Raw genomic sequence first — 21,054 nt, forward strand, 5'->3', positions numbered from 1 at the left:
GGGAGAGGCACGGGGCGCATTTCAGCACCGCCGTGGCCGCGGACAGCAGCCTCGGCGCCGAGTCTCCGCTCTTCTTTCCCCCCTCCCTCCCCTCCCGTTCCCTGATTTCGGGCTTCCCTCCCCCCCTTGGCTCCGAGGGGGACTGGCGGGAGGCGGAGCCCTTGTGGACCTATCTCTCCCCCTGGCGCCCTCACAAGCTCCAACTGATCCATCCCCGAAGGGAAACGGAGGGAGGACAAGGGCTGTGAGGGGTGCGCCTTGCCATTCTCTCGCCTGCAGGCTTGAGGGACGCTGAGGGGGAAAGGGGGACCAGGATCTACCGCTTCCACGAGGCCAACTCGGTAAGTACTTGACCGAGGCAAGGAAAAGGTCTACACGAAGGGGTTCCTTTTAAGGTAGCTCAGAGGCATATATTTCTGGAGTCGCCTCTGGCGCTCCAGGTTGTTCGTTGTGATCGTTCGTTGTTGTCACCAGCATAAATGTGCGTGGCATTCAGAATAACACTAGAGCGTAAGGAACCTAGACACTATACCCTCACATAGGGTCTGTCTTTTGGACGTAGTTCTGCATATAGTTCTATAGAGACGGAGGACAGCGCGTCCGTGCATTCGGTTGTTTTTGGGGCTTGGATGAACCTTCTTGGGGTTTAGCAGCCCAGCAATTGTTTGACTGAGCATATCTCACTTTTGCCGACTGCTGTAAAACCTTTGGCCGCAGCCCATCAAAGTGTCGGGAGACGCTCAAGTTCCAGTGAGTCGCATTGTTTTCTAGCCGAGTTCCATTGGTTTTCCGTTGGTTGCAAGGAAGCGTGTGTTGGAAGTGTCTAACTTCTGTTGCTTTGTCCTCATCCCCCGAAAATGGAAAACTGAGGGACGCTGTCTTTGAACATGGGAATTCCATCCGTAGCATATAACATGGAAAAGGGAAGAGGGAAGGAGTTGAAGCCGTAGCTTGTGCAATTCTTTACTATGTGTAAAGAATCCCTGGGTTCTGTGTAGTGTCTGAGATCCCCGGTATCTTTCGGACTTTCTAGAGCGTCCTTAGAAACTACCCGGGGTTGACTTTTTGGATTAAAAAATAGGGGCTGGTATATACTAACTGGATGTTCTATGAAGTCTGCTTTAAAAAAAATGTTTTTATTGAAGTTTTTCTTGGGTAACGAAAGTACATACAGCGTCTCTGCTTTCAGGTGATAGAGTCCTTTCTGTGGATCGTTTACATTCAATGTTAGACACTAATGTTATAGACAGTATGAGGTTCGGGGAGAAGAGAGGTTGGGGGGATAGAACGGGGAAGAGAAAAGGGGGGGTAGTAAACTTTCGTTATTTTACATAATCTATGTGCAAGGTTTTTGTGTCAGCGTCATGTGGGTCGCTCCCCCCCCCATTCATTTAAAGTCTACTTTTGAGTAAAAATGTTCATAACTATAGAAGGTCTCCAGACTGCAGGACTTCCTAAATACTATTATAGATCCTTTGCAAGATGTGCATGTGGGCTAAAGAATTCTTGAGTCATGTATAAGTGCTATAAAAGACCATCTGAGCTACAGAGGTGTGCACATGTTGAAGGACTAGGCATGCTGTATAATCTTTAAGTGGTATATATAAGCACTCTTTCTCCCTCTTGCTCTGGTGCTTTGGATACTATAGGAGTTTTACATTTTCTGTGGGAACTCTCGATGCTATAGAAGATCTGCCCTTTGCATATTGATTTCATGAATTATGTTCTGAAGTTTTCTACAAGGTTTTGGGAAAGCTATATTGTGTAGGTAAATGTCATTCTCTTAAAGAGTTATACAAAATCCCTGGACATGCCTTTGCATAAAAGGTTTCTGTCCATGTAGAGCCCCTGAGCTTTATATAGGACCCCAATTTAGGGTTGTCATGTGTCCTCTTTTTCCAGGACATGTCCTCTTTTTCAGGGGTAAAATTTGAGACAAATTGCATTTATTTGCTTTGAATAGCTGTCATAGTGTCCTCTTTTTTGATCTTTAAAATATGGCAACCCTACCAAACTAACAACCATTATATTCTCCAGTCTTTCTGGATGCTGTATACTTCTTGAGCCTCATATATAGTCCCTTGGCAAATATATGTTCCCTTTTGCTAAATGGCTTCTAAAGCACTATACGTTCTAAAAGTCCACCAACTACCTTTAGTTTAAAAGAAATCTGCATAGTTGTAAGTATATAAAATGGTGAGTGCTATGACATTATTCGTCCCTGGGACTATCTAGGAACCTGTTGAGTTTTGGATTATGAGACTTCTCAAGATACATTTGGATTCATCAGTGGACTGTAGACTTATTTTATTGAACCTGCAAAACCCCTTTATATATGCAAAGTCAGATCATTAGTCCATCTAGTCCATGGTCATTTACTATTAGAGTGTCAGTATGGTGTAGTAGTTAGACTGTTGGATAAAGCCCTGGGAAATGGAGGTACAAATTCCCATTCAGCCATGAAGCTCACTGGGTGATGTTGAGCCTGTCACTGCCTCTCAGCCTAACCCAGCTCACAGAGTTCTTTATGTGGATGAAATGAGGAGGGGGAGAACCAGGTATGCCACCTTTAGCTCCTTGGACAAAAAGATAGCATGTAAATGCAATCAATCAAACAATATACTCGGCAGAAGTTCTTCAATGTCTCTCAGGAAGATGTCTTTCCCAGCTCCTCTACTTGAAACTGTCACTGAAATTAAGAGTAGTACCTTGCATGTACTAAGCATGTGCATTTAGCACTGGTGCTTTTGGCCAAGTTAGGGTTTTAGAACCCCAAAATATGCTAAGATCCCTGGGTCTCTTTAAAAAAGTATTTCCAAGCTCTGAATAGTTTCGGATACTAGAGAAATCTGACCAACCCCTTTTCTGCCCTAGAATTTCACTTGTGTTATGTGATACTAGGAAGGCCACTGAATTCTTATATCATGTGTGCATGGGTGCATGGGTGCATGCAAGTGTGTAAGCAGTGAAAAACAGGGGCATTTGCTTCTAGAGTTGACAGAATTATTCAACCTTAGGTCTTCAGATGCTGTTGGACTTCAACTCCCATCACCCCTGACCATCAATTAAGCTTGCTGGGGATGATAGGAGTTTTAGACCTCTGGGAATCCAAGGTTCAAGAGCACTTTCTATAACATCCATTGTCACTATTGTCCTTTAAAGCCTTACATTTATTTTCTCTGTAGTGGATGTCTGCGGGGGTGTGAAATAAGTGGTTTTATGAGCAGAAGTCAAGGCAGTGCATTTGCCTTTCATTTATTCAACTTGCACTGTAAACTCAGATTTCTAGCACTAATTCTTCAATAACTTCCTATTCACAGGGTCAACTTTCTCCTGCCACCCTCTCTCCCATTTTTCTTATTTTAGCCATCCCAATGTGCTTCATTCAGTCCTTTCAAGTTTGTCATGCCAATTCTCCCCATGGTGCTTTGATGACAATAAATTTTCATAAATGAATCATTGGTCAAAATGATTTGGTTCTCTGAGAAGCTGTTAGAAGCTGGAGAGAGATGTTGGAATAATTTCCCCTTACAGCCACAGGTGGGTTGAGGCTGTATAAACATTTGGTACTGAGGGGCAAACAAGCTAGAGTTTCCGCTTCTAAAATTATTCCATGTTCTTTATTTTTCCCTTCTTTTTATATGACTTGAATTGTCTTTATCTTGTCTCTGTGCCCCCAAAGCCTACAATGAATCAGCAAGCTGAAAAGAGCAGTCACTTTGATGAATTCATCTGCACTTCTGTTTCTTAACTGTTTATTATTTTACCATAGCAGGAGCTATGGTTCAAAACAGCAACATTGACTCTAAACAGCAGTATTTATTTTTGTTGCATTTCTCAGCCAGTTAGAAAGCAAACACAGTTTAAACTGAACTCAGATGCAGAATTTGCTCTGAAGCTTCAGAAGGGGGCTCTGCTTTATAACTTGTGTCATAATGCAAAAGCAAGAAAGTACTTCTGAACACACAAACAGTGAGTGAATTGCCACATCCTAGCCAATGCAGACTGCAATTGCTTTTCCACCTGAAGCAACGGTATTAAAAAGAAGCCCACTAATTTTCACCTCCATCTGACTCCACACTAGACCAGGGTAGAGAAATTCAGACCCAGGCCTCTCTGTATGACCCTTGATATATTTCTACGTCCTATCTGCTATCCACCCTCCCACCCAACCTCCTAACCTTGACTGAGTGTTTACGTCTGGCTAGAATACATCCTAAAACTCTGATAATGACTTCTGCTTGCCCTGACAGAGGAGACTAGTCTATTGTACAAAGCAAAGACAGACATTCATCCCACTGACCACTTTTGTCTTTCACCCTGCCAGTCACTGCAAGTGGACCCCAGAAGGTTGCCTTAGAAGGAATTGCAGTTCTTTAGTTGAAAAAGATTCCCCACTCTTGTTTTAGACTCTGAAATTCATGGTCTCGAACTTGAAGGTGGGCTATAAGTGAAAGTGGTGGGATCTGCAACAAAATGTTGTAATATGCCTGTATTCCTGTTAGGGCTTCAGAGGTCCAGCAGCCATGCCTTTCCCCCCAAATACTGCCCACTCTACCAGCCAGCCAGCATCCCATGACCATGGTCACTGAGCTTTACTTCCTCCCCTTTGTCCCTGCTTCTGCACACTTTGGAATTCACTGGAGTCTGCTGGTACCTCTCTGTTGTCTGTGGATGGTGCCTTTTTGACTACGTAAAAATATCCATATTCATTGAATGAGCTGGCTATTCATACATAGCAGGGGTAGGAAACCAAGTGTGGCTGGCTGGTGGGCTGGATCTTGACCTCCCTCAAACCCTGCAGGCCATTCTGGCAGGGAGATAAGGCCACCCACCTGTCAATCTGCTGAAATCACCAAGACATGTATTTTCTTAGCCTGTGCAGAAAGCTTAGCCTCTATGAAAGCTATTTTTAAAAATTTGAAGGGCTGTGCATAGGCCCCCAACCTACCCTGTGGCCCAAAAATCTGCAGCCCCTAGATTTACCCTGTTCCTGCCCTAGGGGATACCCACCACAGATTCATACCTGAAGCAATGCAGAACTTTTAAGGGAGTCCACCAAAACAGTTTGTCTCCCAGGTAGGGATGTTAAATAAAAGACAAGACCAGGGAGTATAAAGTAAGGCACCCAGTAGCTCCCTAGTTTATTCTACTGCAGTAAGTAGCACCCATAGAACAAGTTTAATTGGAACTGCCCCAAAGAAGGAGACTTCATACATTGGCACAATATACATTTTCTATCACAGGCTTAAGTTGCCATAAAGTTGTTGAGCTATTTTAAAGGAATTGTTTTTTGGGGGGAGAGCCCACTTACAACACTTATGGGTTGACATATGTCCAGATTTAAGCGATTCTCACCCGGACACTGTTTCCAATGGCAAAATCTCGGCAATTTCCGGGAAATTCTGGACTTATGGCTTTGTTAGAGACTCATGCAAGAATCCTCCTCTTATTATGGGCACTTGGTTTTCTGGAACATATATATTGGGGTGATTCTGCTTTGTGAAACAAATTTAACAGGTGTTGGGGGTGTCTTTTGATACCTTCTACATAGGGGCGTGCAAATCCTGCCAGAGGAATTCTGCTTTGTAGTTTGATTTCTGAATCTTAAGCCAGCTCCTTCTGCAGAAAGCCCTGATTCCATTGATTTCACATCCTTCGCTCCACATGATCAGCTTCTTCTTGCTGACAGTTAATGACCCTGGATAGATTGACACAAGAAAGTTTTACACCTGTTTGCACTGCTTTGTGTTTTCTGGTCTTATTACAGCCACATAAAGTTAGTTGTGCAATCAGTGTTGCCATCAGGGTAGGACTTCAGAGCAGAATGAGCAGGGCAACCCTTAAACACAGCAGGACCAGCTTTCTACATTTTCAAGTAACTGAAATAGAGCATATTGCCACCTAAAGGATACATCTCAATACAATTAAGTCTACAGTCCAAAGTTACCTAACTGCACCACTGTCTGCTGGTGTTGCTTCAAAGTCTGTTTCAGTTGCATTAGGAAAGAGGATAACTGCTAGAACCGAAAAATCACAATGCTGCTACTTTTTCCTATGGCCAGAATGGATTGAAATGTCACTGCTGACGTTATTACCATGCTGCTGAAAGACGAGGAGAGAATGATGGATGGGGCCAAAGTGAGGAGCTTTGCTTCAATATGCATTGCAAGCCTTTCCCACCTGTAGCATAAATAAGATTTGCTGAATGCCATTGCCAGTTGCTTCTGTATGAAGGTGTGGCTCAGCTTTCTTAATGACCATGCTAAATCACTACAAAGCTTAAATGTGAAACTCCCATCTGCCAAGCAACAGTTAGGACTTATTCACAAGACCACGTCAGTAATAATGTGGCTGTTAATAATCACCATACACAGACATCCCCTTCAAGTGTTCCGATTGTTCCAGGACATCCCCAGAATTACAGAAGCCATCCCAGCTTCTGATTTGATCCTGGAATGTCCCATTTTGCTTCTCTAGTGTTGCCGCCACCAAGCTTGGGGAGGAGGATGAGCCGGAGCTAGCAGTTGATGCTGGCACTTGCAGTGCTGCTGCTCACTCACGCAGGTCAGCTGATTCATGTGAGAGCATGGCACCAAAAGACACGTGCTCTGATCTTCATCAGAGGAATGTTGGAAGGTGTGCCTGGAGGTTACAACAGAGGAAGCCATGACTGTTAGGATGGTATGATATGGCTTTAGATGTATAGTGCAGATGGGGCCAAGCTTAAGTCATTTCCCCACCATAACATTTAACACACATTTCAAGCGCATGGCTTCCCCCAAAGAATCCTGGGGGCTGTAGTTTACCCCCAAACACTTGTGTTTGACAAATCACTGATCTCACCTATGTCTTTGAAGGGCAATGTCATGAATGCAAGGTTAGAAACTTGTCCATAACTTAGTACAGCAGGTTGACTCCTCAGGTTTCAAAAAGCCATGTTACTGTTTGTTCTTATCCCACAGCATTTCATTGGGAGGTTCACGCTTTCATCGGTGACAAGATGTGCATTTCATATTTTTGCCAAAGGATCCAGTGATTCATCACATTGACTCTTCGGCAGTACATACTTGGCAAAAATCCAGCTATCGTAAGTTTGAATCTGTTTATTTCTCAGTGGAGACTCTGCTAAGAAAGTTAAGCTCTTGCAATAGGAGGTAGAAAATATATACAGAAGCCCAATTGTAAGTTAGATAATAGTGTGCAAGCTTTCTGGGTTTCATCAGGAAGAAATGTTCAGGTATATTATTTCTACCCCAAGCTAATCCCACCTTCTTTCTGTATTTTGGGGCAGAGGACACATCTGAACAAAGCTCATCAACCAACAGGTGTCTCAATAGGAGCTTGATAAATTTGATTCCCCCCCCCCCGAGCTAGCAAAACTGGAGGGGGGGTGTATGTCAGGCTGGAAATACTACCTCTTACTTTTCAGAGCATGATCTGTGCAAAGTTAAAGGCCACCACAGATTTGGAGTGGGGAGAGCTGGAAATGGTGTGTGTTTATGGGTGTGTGCATATGCATGTGTACATGTGTGTGAGAGGGGGGCATATGTGGTGGGCGTATGTGGTCTGAAAGTATAGTGTGTGTATGCATACGCTGGTTACTCCCACTGCTGGAATATGGCCCTCAGAGAGGTGGGTGCCTAGCAATGTGCTCCCTGGGCTTAGAAACAATAGCCAGTCCTGTTCTACACAATGCACTCAAGCACAAGAGGACTTTGTATTATATGAATGTCATTATTGGGTACTAGGAAGGCTAGGTCTGTTGTAGAGATCATTGAATGCTAAAAAATTGGCCTATTTTTATTTATTTAAAAAGAGCAGTTACCTAGTCCTCAAGAGCCCTTTTCTGATTATTGAAATATGGGAATACTTAACATAGAATCATAGAATCATAGAATTGAAGAGTTGGAAGGTACTCAAAGGATCACCTAGTACAGTACAACCCCCACCCCACCCCCACTGTAATGCAGGAATCACAGCTGACATACGGCCGTCCAACTTCTGCTTAAAAATCTCCAAGGAAGGAGAGTCCATCACCTTCTGAAGAGGTCTGTTCCACTGTTGAACAGCTCTTACCACCAGAAAGTTCTTTCTCACATGGAATTGCCTTTCTTGTATTTTGAATCCATTGGTTTGGGTCCTACCCTCTGGAACATCAGAATGTAGACTAATAACATAAAGAAAAACACATAGAACAGGAGTGAGGACACACCTTTTGTCTCTACTCCTGATCTCTACGCATTGACCATTCCATTGTGCATAGAGCCTGAGGAAGTGGTAGGTGCAATTTGATGCTCTATAAGGTTCCCCATCATGGGGTGAACAGCTGCACTTATTTAATCTGCATATGTGTAGACTCCATTCAGAAATAAACAATATGTGGAAGTCAGGACAGGAGTCAGAATAGCAAGGGCATTTCTGCTCTCCCTCCATGTCTACTATGTATTTTGGAAAGTTGTTTGCATTTGGACACCTCTTAAAATATTATAGCTAAATTTTTCATGGTGGTTCCTGAGCTCAAGGAGTAAATTTATATCTGGATAGAACTGGATGCCATTTTAAATCAAGATGGTGGGCTGAGCCTATCAAAGCACCAGTGATTTGAACCACTGATTTTGAAACTGAAGTGCGCTTTTTATGTTGTTGTTCCTTATACTTCTCAAACAACAACAGATATGAGGCTGTTAGGAATAAATATTCCCAGATTTCAACTGTGTGAAAAAGGGTTCAGAATCAGATGGGAGGGGCCTCAGAAACAGTATGGACAGATTCTGTCCAGTGCTTAGCTATGTTTTTATGAGCAGTCACGTTTTGTAGATATTGATGTTTTAGTTTGGTTGGGTCTGGCCATCACCATGTAACTTGATGGCTTGGTGCTATTTGCTTCACATTTCTTCTGAAGTGGGTGGGAAGTGCTAGTTTACCCAGAAGTAAGTACTGCTGAGTTCAATGCAACTCTTAAATAAGGCTGCTTAATATACTAAACAAGGCTTAGTATTAATGTTCCCCATTAGTATTGCTCAAAACCAGTTTGTGTGGAAGACGCTGTGATATTTAAGGCAACTTAAATGCATTTTTAAAGGCTACAAAAATACAGTTAAATAAAAAAATGCACTGACTGGAGAAGTTATCTCATACCAGATCCATCCCACCAAGTACTGTCTATCCCGAGTAGCAGTGGCGATGCAAGTTCTCCAAGAACAGAGGTCTTTTCCATCACTTGCTGCATCATCAACTACCAAATCTACTAACCTGGAGAGGCCTGGGAACTCCTGCAGGTAAAATATATGCTCTATCTAACACACAGGTATGGCCCTGGTTACAATTAGAATAGTATATAAAAATCCAGAAGACAGGAGAGTTAAATACCATCAAAATATTTGCCAATGTAAACCAGCTTTAACCTGGTACCTAAACAATGCTAATGGTGGCGCCTGGTGAATGTATTTTGGGAGCAGCATTCCATAATCAAGGAACTGCAAGAGAGGGCCTTGCTCCTGGTAAATGTCCGTGTGATTCTAGCCACAGCTCAGGGGTACAGAATATATTTCAGCCAGAGGGCCACAGTCCCTTCTGGGCAACCTTCTGAGGGCCACATGCCAGTGGTGGGTGGGGAAAAGCAATTAATGTAATATTTTCCCCCTTATATGGTAGGCTAGCTTCTATACTTACTATCACACAACTCTCTCTATCTGCCACCAAGGAGCATTATCAGGGTTCATTCAAGCCAGGCAACAAACACTCAAGGAGGGCAGGGTGCGTGGAGGGTGTAGCCTGTGGAGAGGACCAGACAGAGAGCCCTAGAAGGCTGCATTTGGCCCTTGGGGCCCAAGGTTCTCCACCCCTGCCATAGATGAAGTTATAACCAGGACTTGGATAGCTACCTAGTGGCCTTCTGTTCAGGCTAACAACCTGGCTAATGCTTGTTTCAGATGGTAGAAAATCAATATTGCGTATTTCCCCAAGACCATTGGCTTCCAAGCAGCTGACTCTTTTTCTCTCTTCTTCCTGCCCCCCATCAGGTAGGTTAGGGGCATATGGTTTTTGGTTACCATGAGTCTTGTAAGAGATATAGGACGATAATGGCATGGACGATAATGGCATGGAAAGCTTGCAGCAGCAGTCCATGTACTACCATGAGATAAGAGAGTAAACAAACAACCACAGTACGTATGTTGAAATTAGCTTAATGGAGCATGTCTTCAAAGCCCATGATTAAAAGAGATTGGCTCTAGCCTGCTTCCATTTCTTACACCCTGGCTCATGTGATGTGGTGAGGGCCAAGGGTCTTTTTGTGTGAAGTTTGGCGCATGGCAATGTGTTCACATGCCCCACTTCTACAAGGTAAACTGCCAGGGAGCATTTGAGGCACCACATTAAGAGTGATGCAGGTAGAAGTGAGGGGTGGTACCCCTGTGGCATTGTCAATACTTAAATTTGTTAGGTCCATTATAGGATCATGTGTCCTGGCATGAATTAGATGCAGTAAACTCTGGCCCATGGGCAAATGTGGCCCTGCATCATGCAGAAAGTAGATTTGAATTCACCTCTCAACAGCTGATGGGTGGTGAGTTGAAATGTGCTAGATCAGCTGTGCATCTGAGTTCCCCAGGCAGAACTTGATTGCACAATTGCATCCCTGCAGAAAGCAGTACTGCTCAGTACTTTGCATGGGATTGGCAAAGCCCTTGCACTGTCATTTCCAAGTGCTTGAAAACTGCTGCACAAGGTACTTTGGCAGGCGGGAAGGGCAACGCACCTGCCAGTCACTGCCCACCATCAAAGCTGGCCTGTTGAGGTAGGATTGGAGATTCCCTGGCAAATCCTGAAATGTGTTTTTAATCATTTAGGAGCATTTGTATGCTACTTCAAGGCAGCTCACAATGCCCACTCTTCAGAAGCATCTCTTGATGCGATGCTTGAAGCTGCCTAGAATGACTCACATGAATCATAATGAGCCCAAATCTTTCTTGCAATCATAGACACAATTGCCTAAGAGTATTTGAGCACATCATGATTCATATGGTGCATTCCAGGTATCTTCAGTCACTACATCAAGAGGCATTTAACATATTCCAGAGGACTCTTCCAAATAGCAAAGTGGATGATTTTCTTAAATTTGTATTTATTTTATTTTTAATTGTTCAGACATATTGGGGATATTTTAGCTGGAGGATTCTGGAATTGTAATATTCTTAAATGACTAGGAAAGCTAGGGACAATGTGGTCCTAAATGTTCTTAAAAGGTAAAGGGACCCCTGACCATTAGGTCCAGTCGTGGCCGACTCTGGGGTTGCGGCGCTCATCTCGCTTTATTGGCTGAGGGATCCGGCGTACAGCTTCCAGGTCATATGGCCAGCATGACTAAGCCACTTCTGGCGAACCAGAGCAGCGCACAGAACACCGTTTACCTTCCTGCCAGAGTGGTACCTATTTATCTACTTGCACTTTGGCATGCTTTCGAACTGCCAGGTTGGCAGGAGCAGGGACAGAGCAACAGGAGCTCACCCCGTCGTGGGGATTCGAACCACCGACCTTCTGACTGGCAAGTCCTAGGCTCTGTGGTTTAACCCGCAGCTTACTCAGCAGTAAATCTTATTGAGCATAGGAACTTTATTTCTCAAATCCACTTCAGAGTGCAAGCTAATTTTTGTCTCTTGCATTGAACCTAGTGGAGGCTGGTTCATATAGACTGAATGAGGGATTACCCCACTAGCTCCAAAACACCCTCAGCCTACTGCATCTGCCTGCCTTCTTGTCCACTGGTTATCAGCCTATAGTCTAAGTGCTGCTGTTATAGAACACGGTAGAGAGGAGACTAGGCTATGTCATTGGCTCTGGCTCCTCTTACTGTTGAGCCCCCCTGCCTGAATCCTACCACCAGCCCCAATGGCCATTAGTCACCACTGATTAGACTAGATGTTCCAAATTCACCTGAGCATCTCTACTTCTCTCCAAATTTAGGCTACACCCATAACATTTAGAATTATAAATATTGGTTTGTTAAAGTGTCAGTGTGGGTTTCAGTAGGCAGGGAGAGAGAATACCCTTAATTTTTGTTGGCACAAAAACCAATGTTTGCTAGAGCTAGCCAGCTAGTTTGCCAGGTGCTTCTGCACTGTCTAACTTGCAAGGCAACATGAAGATTGCATCTCTGTAGGCCTAACACTTCATGCCATGCACCCATTATATTGGGTTTCCATGGCAGCAAAACACCTTTTCCAGGTGTCTCTCTCTATATGTCATCTCCACTCTTCCTCATCTCTGTTTTCTTGCTAGAGACGAGCCATTCTAAGGCACAACTTAATTTCAGAAACAAAATCTTGAACTAGGTGCCTAAATTATTTAATTTAGAAAAAGAATATAAAGATGAAAATGTAGGGCAGGGAGAAATAATTTTTCATGTGCAAGGATACCTATTTGATACAATTAGGGATACGTCCTAGGGGAGAAAAGGACAGCCAAATAGAGTCAGTTGATGTCTTCTGAGCTCTTCTGATCTTCCACCCATGGAGATGTTCTGCGTTCCTTATACAGTGGTACTTCGGGTTACATACGCTTCAGGTTATATACTCTTCAGGTTACAGACTCCACTAGCCCAGAAATATTGCTTCAGGTTAAGAACTTTGCTTCAGGATGAGAACAGAAATCGTGCTCCGGTGGCGCGGCGGCAGCAGGAGGCCCCATTAGCTAAAATGGTGCTTCAGGTTAAGAACAGTTTCAGGTTAAGTATGGACCTCCAGAACAAATTAAGTACTTAACCAGAGGTACCACTGTAGTAGCAAGCACCTTTGAATCCACTTCACTCCACCTCCAAAGAGTAATTGCTGATTCACATCACCCTGAAACAAGGCTACTATGCAAGCTGCAAGGTATCTGAGCTTGGGTGTGCTATGAAATAACTGTAGGTTGTGTCCAATGCTAGTCCTACTCAGGATAGACACATTGAAATCAATGTTCATGGCTAATTTCAGTTCATTAATTTCAGCAAGTCGATTGAAAATGAGAAGTTCAGTGGGTCTACCCTGAGCAGAACTTAGTTGGTTATAACCCAATATCATTGTATCTTTGCGCAAGTTTGTCTCTTTCCCCCCACCATACAGGTTATTGCTTCACTGCTCCACTACAAAGACATCTGAGTCAGACACAGTTCTGCAAGTCTTTAGATTGTATTGAGATGCCTCACCATAAACTCCTATTCCAAAACACCACAAAAATAAATATAATTTGTATATATAAATATAAAAATAATTTTAAATTACTTGATAAATATGTGCAGTGAGGGAAGAAGGCTACCGCTCATTGGACGCTGGTCTTTTGGGGCAAATAGGGTACTGCTATATCAATCTTAGTATGTCCTCTGCCTACCCCCACCTGCCTGCCTTCTTTCTTACAACAACTGAGGTGATAATCCCTTCGTGTCAGCTTGATCCTTCTGCAGCTCAGTGTTGCCCTTTGTAAAACTAAGCAGGGAAGAGGTTGAGAACAAAACTAGAATTAGTGGGCTCCACCTGTCATTGGCTCTGGCTCTTGTCCATCTCTTGTTGGTCTCCCTTTCTTATGCCCTACCAGTCCCAACAGGAATCAAACACCACTGCCCTTACTCAGTGGTCGATCACATGCTTTGCATGCAGAGAGACCCGTGTTGGGTCCCAGACAGTTCCAGTTAATCAGATCAGCAGGTAGTGTCAGGAAATTAGCAGGTACTGCCTAAGGCACTAGAGAGTTGCTGCCCTTCAGAATTGACACTACTGGACTGGATGGCCAAATAGTCTCACATAGTATTAGGCAACTTCCTACTCACCTAAAACTCCATTTTAGGTATCTACTGGTATGTACAAGATACTAGAAAAAGCCAAATTGCCATTACTGTTCATTGTCATCTCCCTCTCCACCCTGCTTCCCATTCCCCAATCAATAATCAGGTGTTCACAAAATATAAAGAAAGGCAAATTTATTTTATTTATTTTATTTTGAGTAAGAGTGCTCTAAGCAACATTTATTTCTTATTCTTTGACGGGAAACCAGGCCAATCTTTTTTTAAGAAATGAAATGAAATAAAAATATAGCGCAGACAATTTATTGGACAAGAGCACAAAGATTACAGATCCACAATATCAAGATGATTCCTTGAATGTAAATAATCAATGCTATAGACATTACAGAACATTTGTTATTATTTTTAAATCTACTTGCATATTTGCCATATTTGGTTGTGTACTTAATTACTGTAATTTCCTCTAATTGCACAGTACTGTAATTTCCCTTAATTACATTCATAGTGTGCATACTTAAAATCACAACACTGGGGCACTTAATTTTGCAACAACCCATAATAAACCTCCAGGAAAACAATGCCTTCCCAATGTTGTGTTGGAAGCATTAGAAACCTGACATTCTTTTGGATTTCCCCCCTTGATACACACACTTTTTGATGGCTGAGATAGATAGATAGATCTACCTACCTACCTATCTACTGTAGCAAAAAATAATAATACAAGCTCCTAATACTAGCCACGATGGTTATGATGTATCTCCACTGTTGGTATGCCTGTCTATGCCCATTGCTGGGAATCACAAGTGGGCAGTGTGCTGCTGCATTAAGATCTTGTTTTTGAGCTTCCCATAGGTTTGATTGGCCACTGTGAGGATGGGTTGCTGTACTAGGTGAACCATTGGTCTGATCCAGCATGGCTCTTGTTATGTTTTTCCCCACACAACCATTGTATTTATGAGTGAAGAGGAGGATTTTGTCCACTGTTGGTACCTCTGTGAACTGCACGTTCAGTGATAGCTTTAACAAGGACAGCCTTAACACACACATAGTGAGCAGTAATTTTGGGGTCAAGGTTTATGGCCATAAGGCATGATTCTATTGCCCCTCTTCCAATGTAACTACTGAATACATGAATGAAGGAACCCCTCTCTAGCCAATTAGATTGGGTGGGTAGGACTTCCTTCCAAACCCGAGGTGGGGCAATCAATCAATTCCTGTGCTATTTGTCATGTCATTGAAGTGCTTGATCTGTCACTGCTTTTTAAGATGTCTCTGACTTCTTCCTTTGTGTTTTCCTCTTAGTTTACCAGCTGATTTCATGATGACTGAGGATTTAGATCCAAGGTTCAGTTTTCTCACTTGGGATCAGATTAAAATACTGGATCAAGTGTTAAGTGAGGTGATCCCCATTCATGGCAGAGGGAATTTCCCGACGTTGGAGGTGAAGCCAAAATACATCATTTGTGCCGTCAAGGAGCAGCTGATCAAAAATCAGATCGCTGTCCAAGACATACGCCTGAATGGCTCCACAGCAAGCCACATCCTTTTAAAACAAAATGGTCCCAGCTACAAGGACCTGGATATCATTTTTTCTGCTGAGCTTCGAAATGAGCATCAATTTCAGGTTGTGAAGGAGTCTGTCCTTAATTGCATCTTAGACTTCTTACCAAAAGGTGTCAACAAAGAAAAGATCACAGCAAAGACAATGAAGGATGCCTATGTGCAGAAGATGGTGAAAGTGTCTACAGATTATGATCGCTGGAGTCTTATCTCCTTGACAAACAACAGTGGGAAGAATGTTGAGCTTAAATTTGTCAACTCTCTCCGACGGCAGTTTGAGTTCAGTGTTGATTCCTTTCAGATAATCCTCAATCCTGTGTTAGATGTCTATAGCAATGCAGATGGTGAGCTGTCAGAAGATTCTAATTTGTCCATCATTGCTGAAAGCATGTATGGAGACTTTGATGAGGCCATGGAGCACCTGAAGTACAAACTGATTGCTACAAAAAAACCCGAAGAGATCCGTGGTGGAGGCCTTTTGAAATATAGCAACCTTCTGGTTCGGGATTTTAAGCCAGTAAATGAGGCAGAAATTAAATCACTGGAACGTTACATGTGTTCTAGATTCTTCATTGATTTCCCTGATGTAACAGAGCAGCAGCGGAAGATTGAGTCATACTTGCGCAATCACTTCATTGGGGAAGGGAAGAGCAAGTACGACTACCTGATGACTCTGCGTGGGGTTGTGGACGAGAGCACGGTCTGCCTTATGGGACATGAGCGAAGGCAGACACTGAACATGATTACCATCTTGGCTCTCAAAGTGCTTGGAGAGCAGAATATCATTCCCAATGCAGCCAATGTAACATGCTACTATCAACCTGCTCCCTACATCAGCGACAGGAACTTCAACAATTACTATATTGCTCCTAGACAGCCACCCATTATCTACCAGCCCTATTCCTTTCACATTCCCATGCAGAGTGGCATGGTGTAGCCAACCACAAAACCTCATTGCCTTACATCATTGACCAACCTTTCCCTAGCCCCCCATTCCCCTGAGGGCTCTTCAAAATAAAGCCCATGTTAAAGCAAATTTTCCTATCACTTTTGATTTTCAGGACATCTTTTTTTGGGGTGAGTCTGTGCATGTTGCCAAACATTGGCCTACTGAAATATTGTCCTACATATTGAATGAACTGTGTGCTGGAGTTCATGTGAGATTCTCAGCAAGTTTCCTAAAACAGTTTATGTGCACCCTCAAGTTTCTCTGTTTTGCAGCAATTTGGCCAGACCACCAACGTTGCCAACCAAGCAATAGTATCTTACAAATGGCACAAGCACTGAGACTAATGTTGTGTGCCTGGACCGAAATGCAAAAGTTTGTGAGTTTGGCTACAGCATCAAGTCTACACTCCTGCCTTTTGTTCTTTTGTTACAGTGCTGTGTTGCTACTAAGAGACTAAGAGGCAAAACCTGCACAAGGCATAGGGATGGAGACTGGAATATATTATCCACTTTTGTGACAGTGTGACGCTTCTGGAGAAAGCTGGCAGTGTCCAGTCTAAACAAGCAGATATAGGAGATAGGCATGAAAACAAGACCTTGGGCAACTCCAGCAGAACACTGATGACATAAAGCATTCTCCATTTAACGGAGCCACAGAAGTTGTTGCCTCTGCAGGGAGCACAGCCAATTGAAGTCTTATGTAGGCTGAACAGACCTGAGTTATAATAGGCTCCATTGTCATGGAGGTGCAGGCTTGGTGTTTAAGTTTTTGGCTCCAGTACGACTGGAGAGATAGCAATACTGCAGGATGACAGAACTGTGTCTTCTGGCTAGAAGATCACTAAATATGGCATGAGTGATTCTGTCCTCCATTCTCAATAGATTCATCTGTTGTACCTGTATATGCATTCTGGAGTGCAAAATTGAGCTTTTGTCCCTCAGCTGCAAGAAACGAAGAGAGTGAAGACTCTATGCCTCATTTCATAGTGAAAGTGTATAGAGCACGAGCCCACTGAAGTGGGGGAATATAATACCAGTGCAACTGAACTGGAAATCTTATCCAAGTGCCTCACTGAAGTGAATGTTGAATGGTTCGTGAGTGGATCCAATTTTAATGCCATGTTGCTGTGCTACCTAATGTGATAAGTATCTAATCAATTTCAGAAATTCTGTAGAAAACTGTGGAAAGCCAAACAATTCAGTATGGCAAATTCTGATAGAGAACTTCACAAGTTTTGTAAAAGCTACTCACTTGTTTCAGTAATTGACACTCTGATCCTTGAGATATGGATGATCACAAAGCTTCTTGTGTGAGCCTGGTCATCCTACATATGTGTTTTCTGCAGTTACCGAAGCAACATGACATGGAACTGTGGAACAGCTGCCATCACAATGCTCCCATAACTTTAAAAATGGGCCTCAATCCTATCTTCCCCCAAAATGTAGTGTCTTTTTTACAGTCTGGACATACTTAGTGCTCAGCTGACTTGCTGAACTGTTAAGCTTTAGTAATTACTACAGGGAAGTAGAAGCATTTCAAGGAGGAGACAGGTTAAGTACAAAGGCTACACCTGGATGGCCAGGAAAGTTGCCTCAAATATCTTTTATGCTCATTCCTTGCCTTCCCATCCCCCTGCCCTGGGTCCTGGGGATGACAGTTGGTTGATAATGCTGATAATATTCTTTAATTCCACAGAACTATAGTTTCCTGGACAGAGTATTAAACCAGTTTGGTGTAGATGCATCATTACTAGCTGAAGCAAAATTTTGCAAAACATTTGGCCATGATTATAAAAGAAACAGCATTCAAACTTTTTGAATTTTGAACATGTTCAAATTTTGTTTTCAAAATTTGAATGTGAGAGATACTGTAGTCAGGAGAATCATTCACTTGGTGTGCCTTGTTGGACTTTGAAGATCAAGCTATGCCTATAAGTGTCATTTTTACCTTTGAAAACTGGCACATACTATTATTGTGTTAGATGAAGCTTTCATTGTGAAAAGTATAAGCAACAATGAAGGAATCTACTGGTGTTCAAAAACCAGCCCATGTATTCTTCTACTTCTTGTACAATTTGTCTAATTTCATTTTATATCTTTAAGTTCTGGTTACTTTTAAGCCCATACAACCTTTACCAGCTGGTCTGGAACTGAACCACAGAAGTCAATTGATATGCTCCAGTTGACATTTTTGGTCTTTTGCTAAGATGTATCATGATATATAGATCTTCAATGTTATACATTATGAAAGACTTCAATATGCAAAAAAAAGTCTCAGGTATAAATTGAAGCTTTCAATAGATTTTAAAAGGTCTCATATTTCCTACATAGAGGTTGCAGTTGAATGTCATCAGATGGTAACCACTTGGGATATCTATATATTTTGTGTGAGTGTGGATTTGTTGTGAAACAAGTTTCTGCTGTTGCAATTGTTGCACTAGGTTCTTTTGTTTCGCAACATTAAGGCTTGCCTTTGTACTTCCAGACAGAAAATGTTCTGGATTCAGCCCTCCACTTTTCATAAGTTTCATAATTTCTTAAAAGTTCAATTAGAGATGTATAAATATTCTAAAGTAGCATTGATTCTGTTGATTGGTTTGTTTGCTTGTTTGTTTTAATCACAGGGGATTTTCATGTCCAAACAGCAGCTTGAGAATGTTGGGTTTCTAAGATGCATTGCAGAAACCTCTTATCTCGGTCTTGAGCACAGTACTCAGGGAGCATCCCTGGTGAAAGTCCTGTTGAAATGAATGAGAGTTGCACAACTGCACAGGTGTGTTTTTGCGTAACTCTGAGTGAATTCACAGTATATTTACTCCCTAGTGGCTGGTTTTTTAAAAAAGAAAAGTCTGTGGTGGCTCTCAGGTTGCTCTATGTATTCACTGCATGTGGTAGACTATGTGTTACCAACCCTTACGTCCCACTTTCCTGAATATCTAAGTAGTGATAGGGGCTTGGCAGTGCACAGCAGTTAATAAATAGCTGGCTCTTTTGAGGGGGTACCACAGCTCAGCATTAGATCACATGTTTTGCATGCAAACAATCCCAAGTAAACTCCTTGGAAGCTACCTCATAACAAATCAGTTTTGATTAGTATTGCCTACATTGACTGACAGAAGCTCTCCAGGGTTTCAGAAAGGAGTCTTCTCCAGACCAACCTCTAGATCCTGGGTACTGAATTCATACCCGCCAACATTTCTCTGATGAAAACAGGGGCTTCCCATTCAATAATGATATTTTTACTGTTTATACACCACACATCTTATTGGGTTGCCCCAGCAACTCTGAGCAGCTTCCAACATATATAAAAACATTAAAAAATTAACCATTAAAAAAAACCCTTCCCTATTCCTTCAGACAGCTCGGGAGTTGGATAACTCCACACCCTCCAACATTTCTCCCACGAAAATAGGGACACCCTAGGGAAAATCGGGACATTCTGGGATCAGATCAGAAACTGGGGCAGCTACTCTAAATCAGGGACATCCCTGGACAATAGGGACACTTGGAGGGCCTGTGAGCTTCAGACCTGCATGCAAAACACCATCTCTCTGTTAGGGCCTCTCCATATGTGATCTATCACTGAGCAATGTACTTTACCGCTATGACCAGTTCAGTCCCTGGCTTCTCCAGTGAAAAGGATCAGGTAGCAAGTTTTGGGGAATACCTCTGCTTATAACTTGGAGAGCTGCTTCCTGTCAGAGTAGACAATACTGGATGAGATGGACAAACTGTCCAACTATCTTATGACCTTCAGGTATACATCTATATCAGGGGTGGCTAACTGTGGCCTACCAGATATTGTCAGATCCCAATTCCCACCAGCTGCACTGCCAGCATGGACACTGCTCAAGGACAACAGCAACTGCATTAAGCAACATCTGGAGGGCCACAGGTCAGGTATTCCAGATCTATACCAAGAATTCACTCTGGTGTTGTTGGTTTTTTTTCATTTTTCATATCTATAAATTTTACTCTTATGTTTATGTAATATCCTACTGTGTAATTGTTATTTTAAAAACGGTGCGAGTGCCTGATTTCAACACATTGCTTTCAAACTTATCGAAAGTTTACAGCGTTGAGTAATCTAATATTGTCAGGCTGTGTGTGTTAAGGTCTAAGTTCTTTCCTAAAAGATATAAAGATATAGATATATAAAACTATAAATCCTTGAAGACATTTTTCATTATAATTGTAGAAGATTGAAAGCAGATATTTTATAGTATTTTGTTTAGGATGTAAGCTGTCACATTTATATCACTTAAACACACTGCTTCGTTTTTCACAATGAGTAAAAGGGAGGGGGGGAATGTATAGTTATTCTCTGTCATGATAATATTTTTCCTGTGGTCTAGTGATCCTGCAAAGTGTTGTTTGTTTTTAAGAATAAAATGTAATGGGCTAGATTCATCCAGTATTCTGCCACTGTATACCTGCCAAAGTTGTCATAGCCCTAAACGTATTGCCCTGATCTAAAGCTCTGCAGGTCTATACGGCAGTCTTGTGCAAGTAATACAACCTCTGATGTGCAGAGCTCAGAGGTAGAGTCCCAGGTTCAATCCCTGGCAAGTTCAGTTATTAAAAAAGAAAGAAAGAGTGAAAGAGCAGGTGATGGGAATGTCCTCTCCCTGAGACCCTGGATTGCTGCTTCAGGGAGAGAAGACAATGTACTGGGATAAATCAACCCATGGTTTTATTCAGTATTAAGAAGCACTATGTAAGCCAAAGAGCTTTACCAATCATTGCAATGATGGAAATGCCTATAC

At 42.5% G+C, this 21,054-nt stretch overlaps 1 protein-coding gene across 3 annotated transcripts; it reads left to right on the forward strand.

The window, feature by feature from the left end:
- The first annotated feature begins 38 nt into the window (after positions 1 to 38).
- TENT5D (terminal nucleotidyltransferase 5D) lies at positions 39 to 16,376 on the forward strand. Of its 3 annotated transcripts, XM_053373169.1 has the most exons (5): positions 39 to 341; positions 3,321 to 3,540; positions 6,966 to 7,090; positions 9,145 to 9,281; positions 15,083 to 16,376. In XM_053373169.1, the coding sequence occupies exons 4-5, from the start codon at positions 9,187 to 9,189 to the stop codon at positions 16,275 to 16,277; spliced, it is 1,290 nt and encodes a 429-aa protein (XP_053229144.1). In that variant the 5' UTR covers positions 39 to 341; positions 3,321 to 3,540; positions 6,966 to 7,090; positions 9,145 to 9,186; the 3' UTR covers positions 16,278 to 16,376. The 3 variants fall into 3 exon arrangements, with proteins under 3 accessions (XP_053229144.1, XP_053229143.1, XP_053229145.1); XM_053373168.1 differs by lacking the exon at positions 3,321 to 3,540; XM_053373170.1 differs by lacking the exons at positions 39 to 341; positions 3,321 to 3,540; positions 6,966 to 7,090 and adding an exon at positions 9,936 to 10,025 and having other exon boundaries at positions 9,191 to 9,281.
- Positions 16,377 to 21,054: the final 4,678 nt, after the last annotated feature.

The sequence above is a fragment of the Podarcis raffonei genome, chromosome Z (genome assembly GCF_027172205.1).
Source record: "Podarcis raffonei isolate rPodRaf1 chromosome Z, rPodRaf1.pri, whole genome shotgun sequence".
Lineage (NCBI taxonomy): Eukaryota > Metazoa > Chordata > Lepidosauria > Squamata > Lacertidae > Podarcis > Podarcis raffonei.

Bases quoted from the DNA above. Each gene is read 5' to 3' on its own strand.
- TENT5D (XM_053373169.1), top strand. From the start codon at position 9,187: ATGCAAGTTCTCCAAGAACAGAGGTCTTTTCCATCACTTGCTGCATCA. The intron at 9,282-15,082 runs GTAAAATATATG...TTTTCCTCTTAG, and splicing joins AGGCCTGGGAACTCCTGCAG to TTTACCAGCTGATTTCATGA.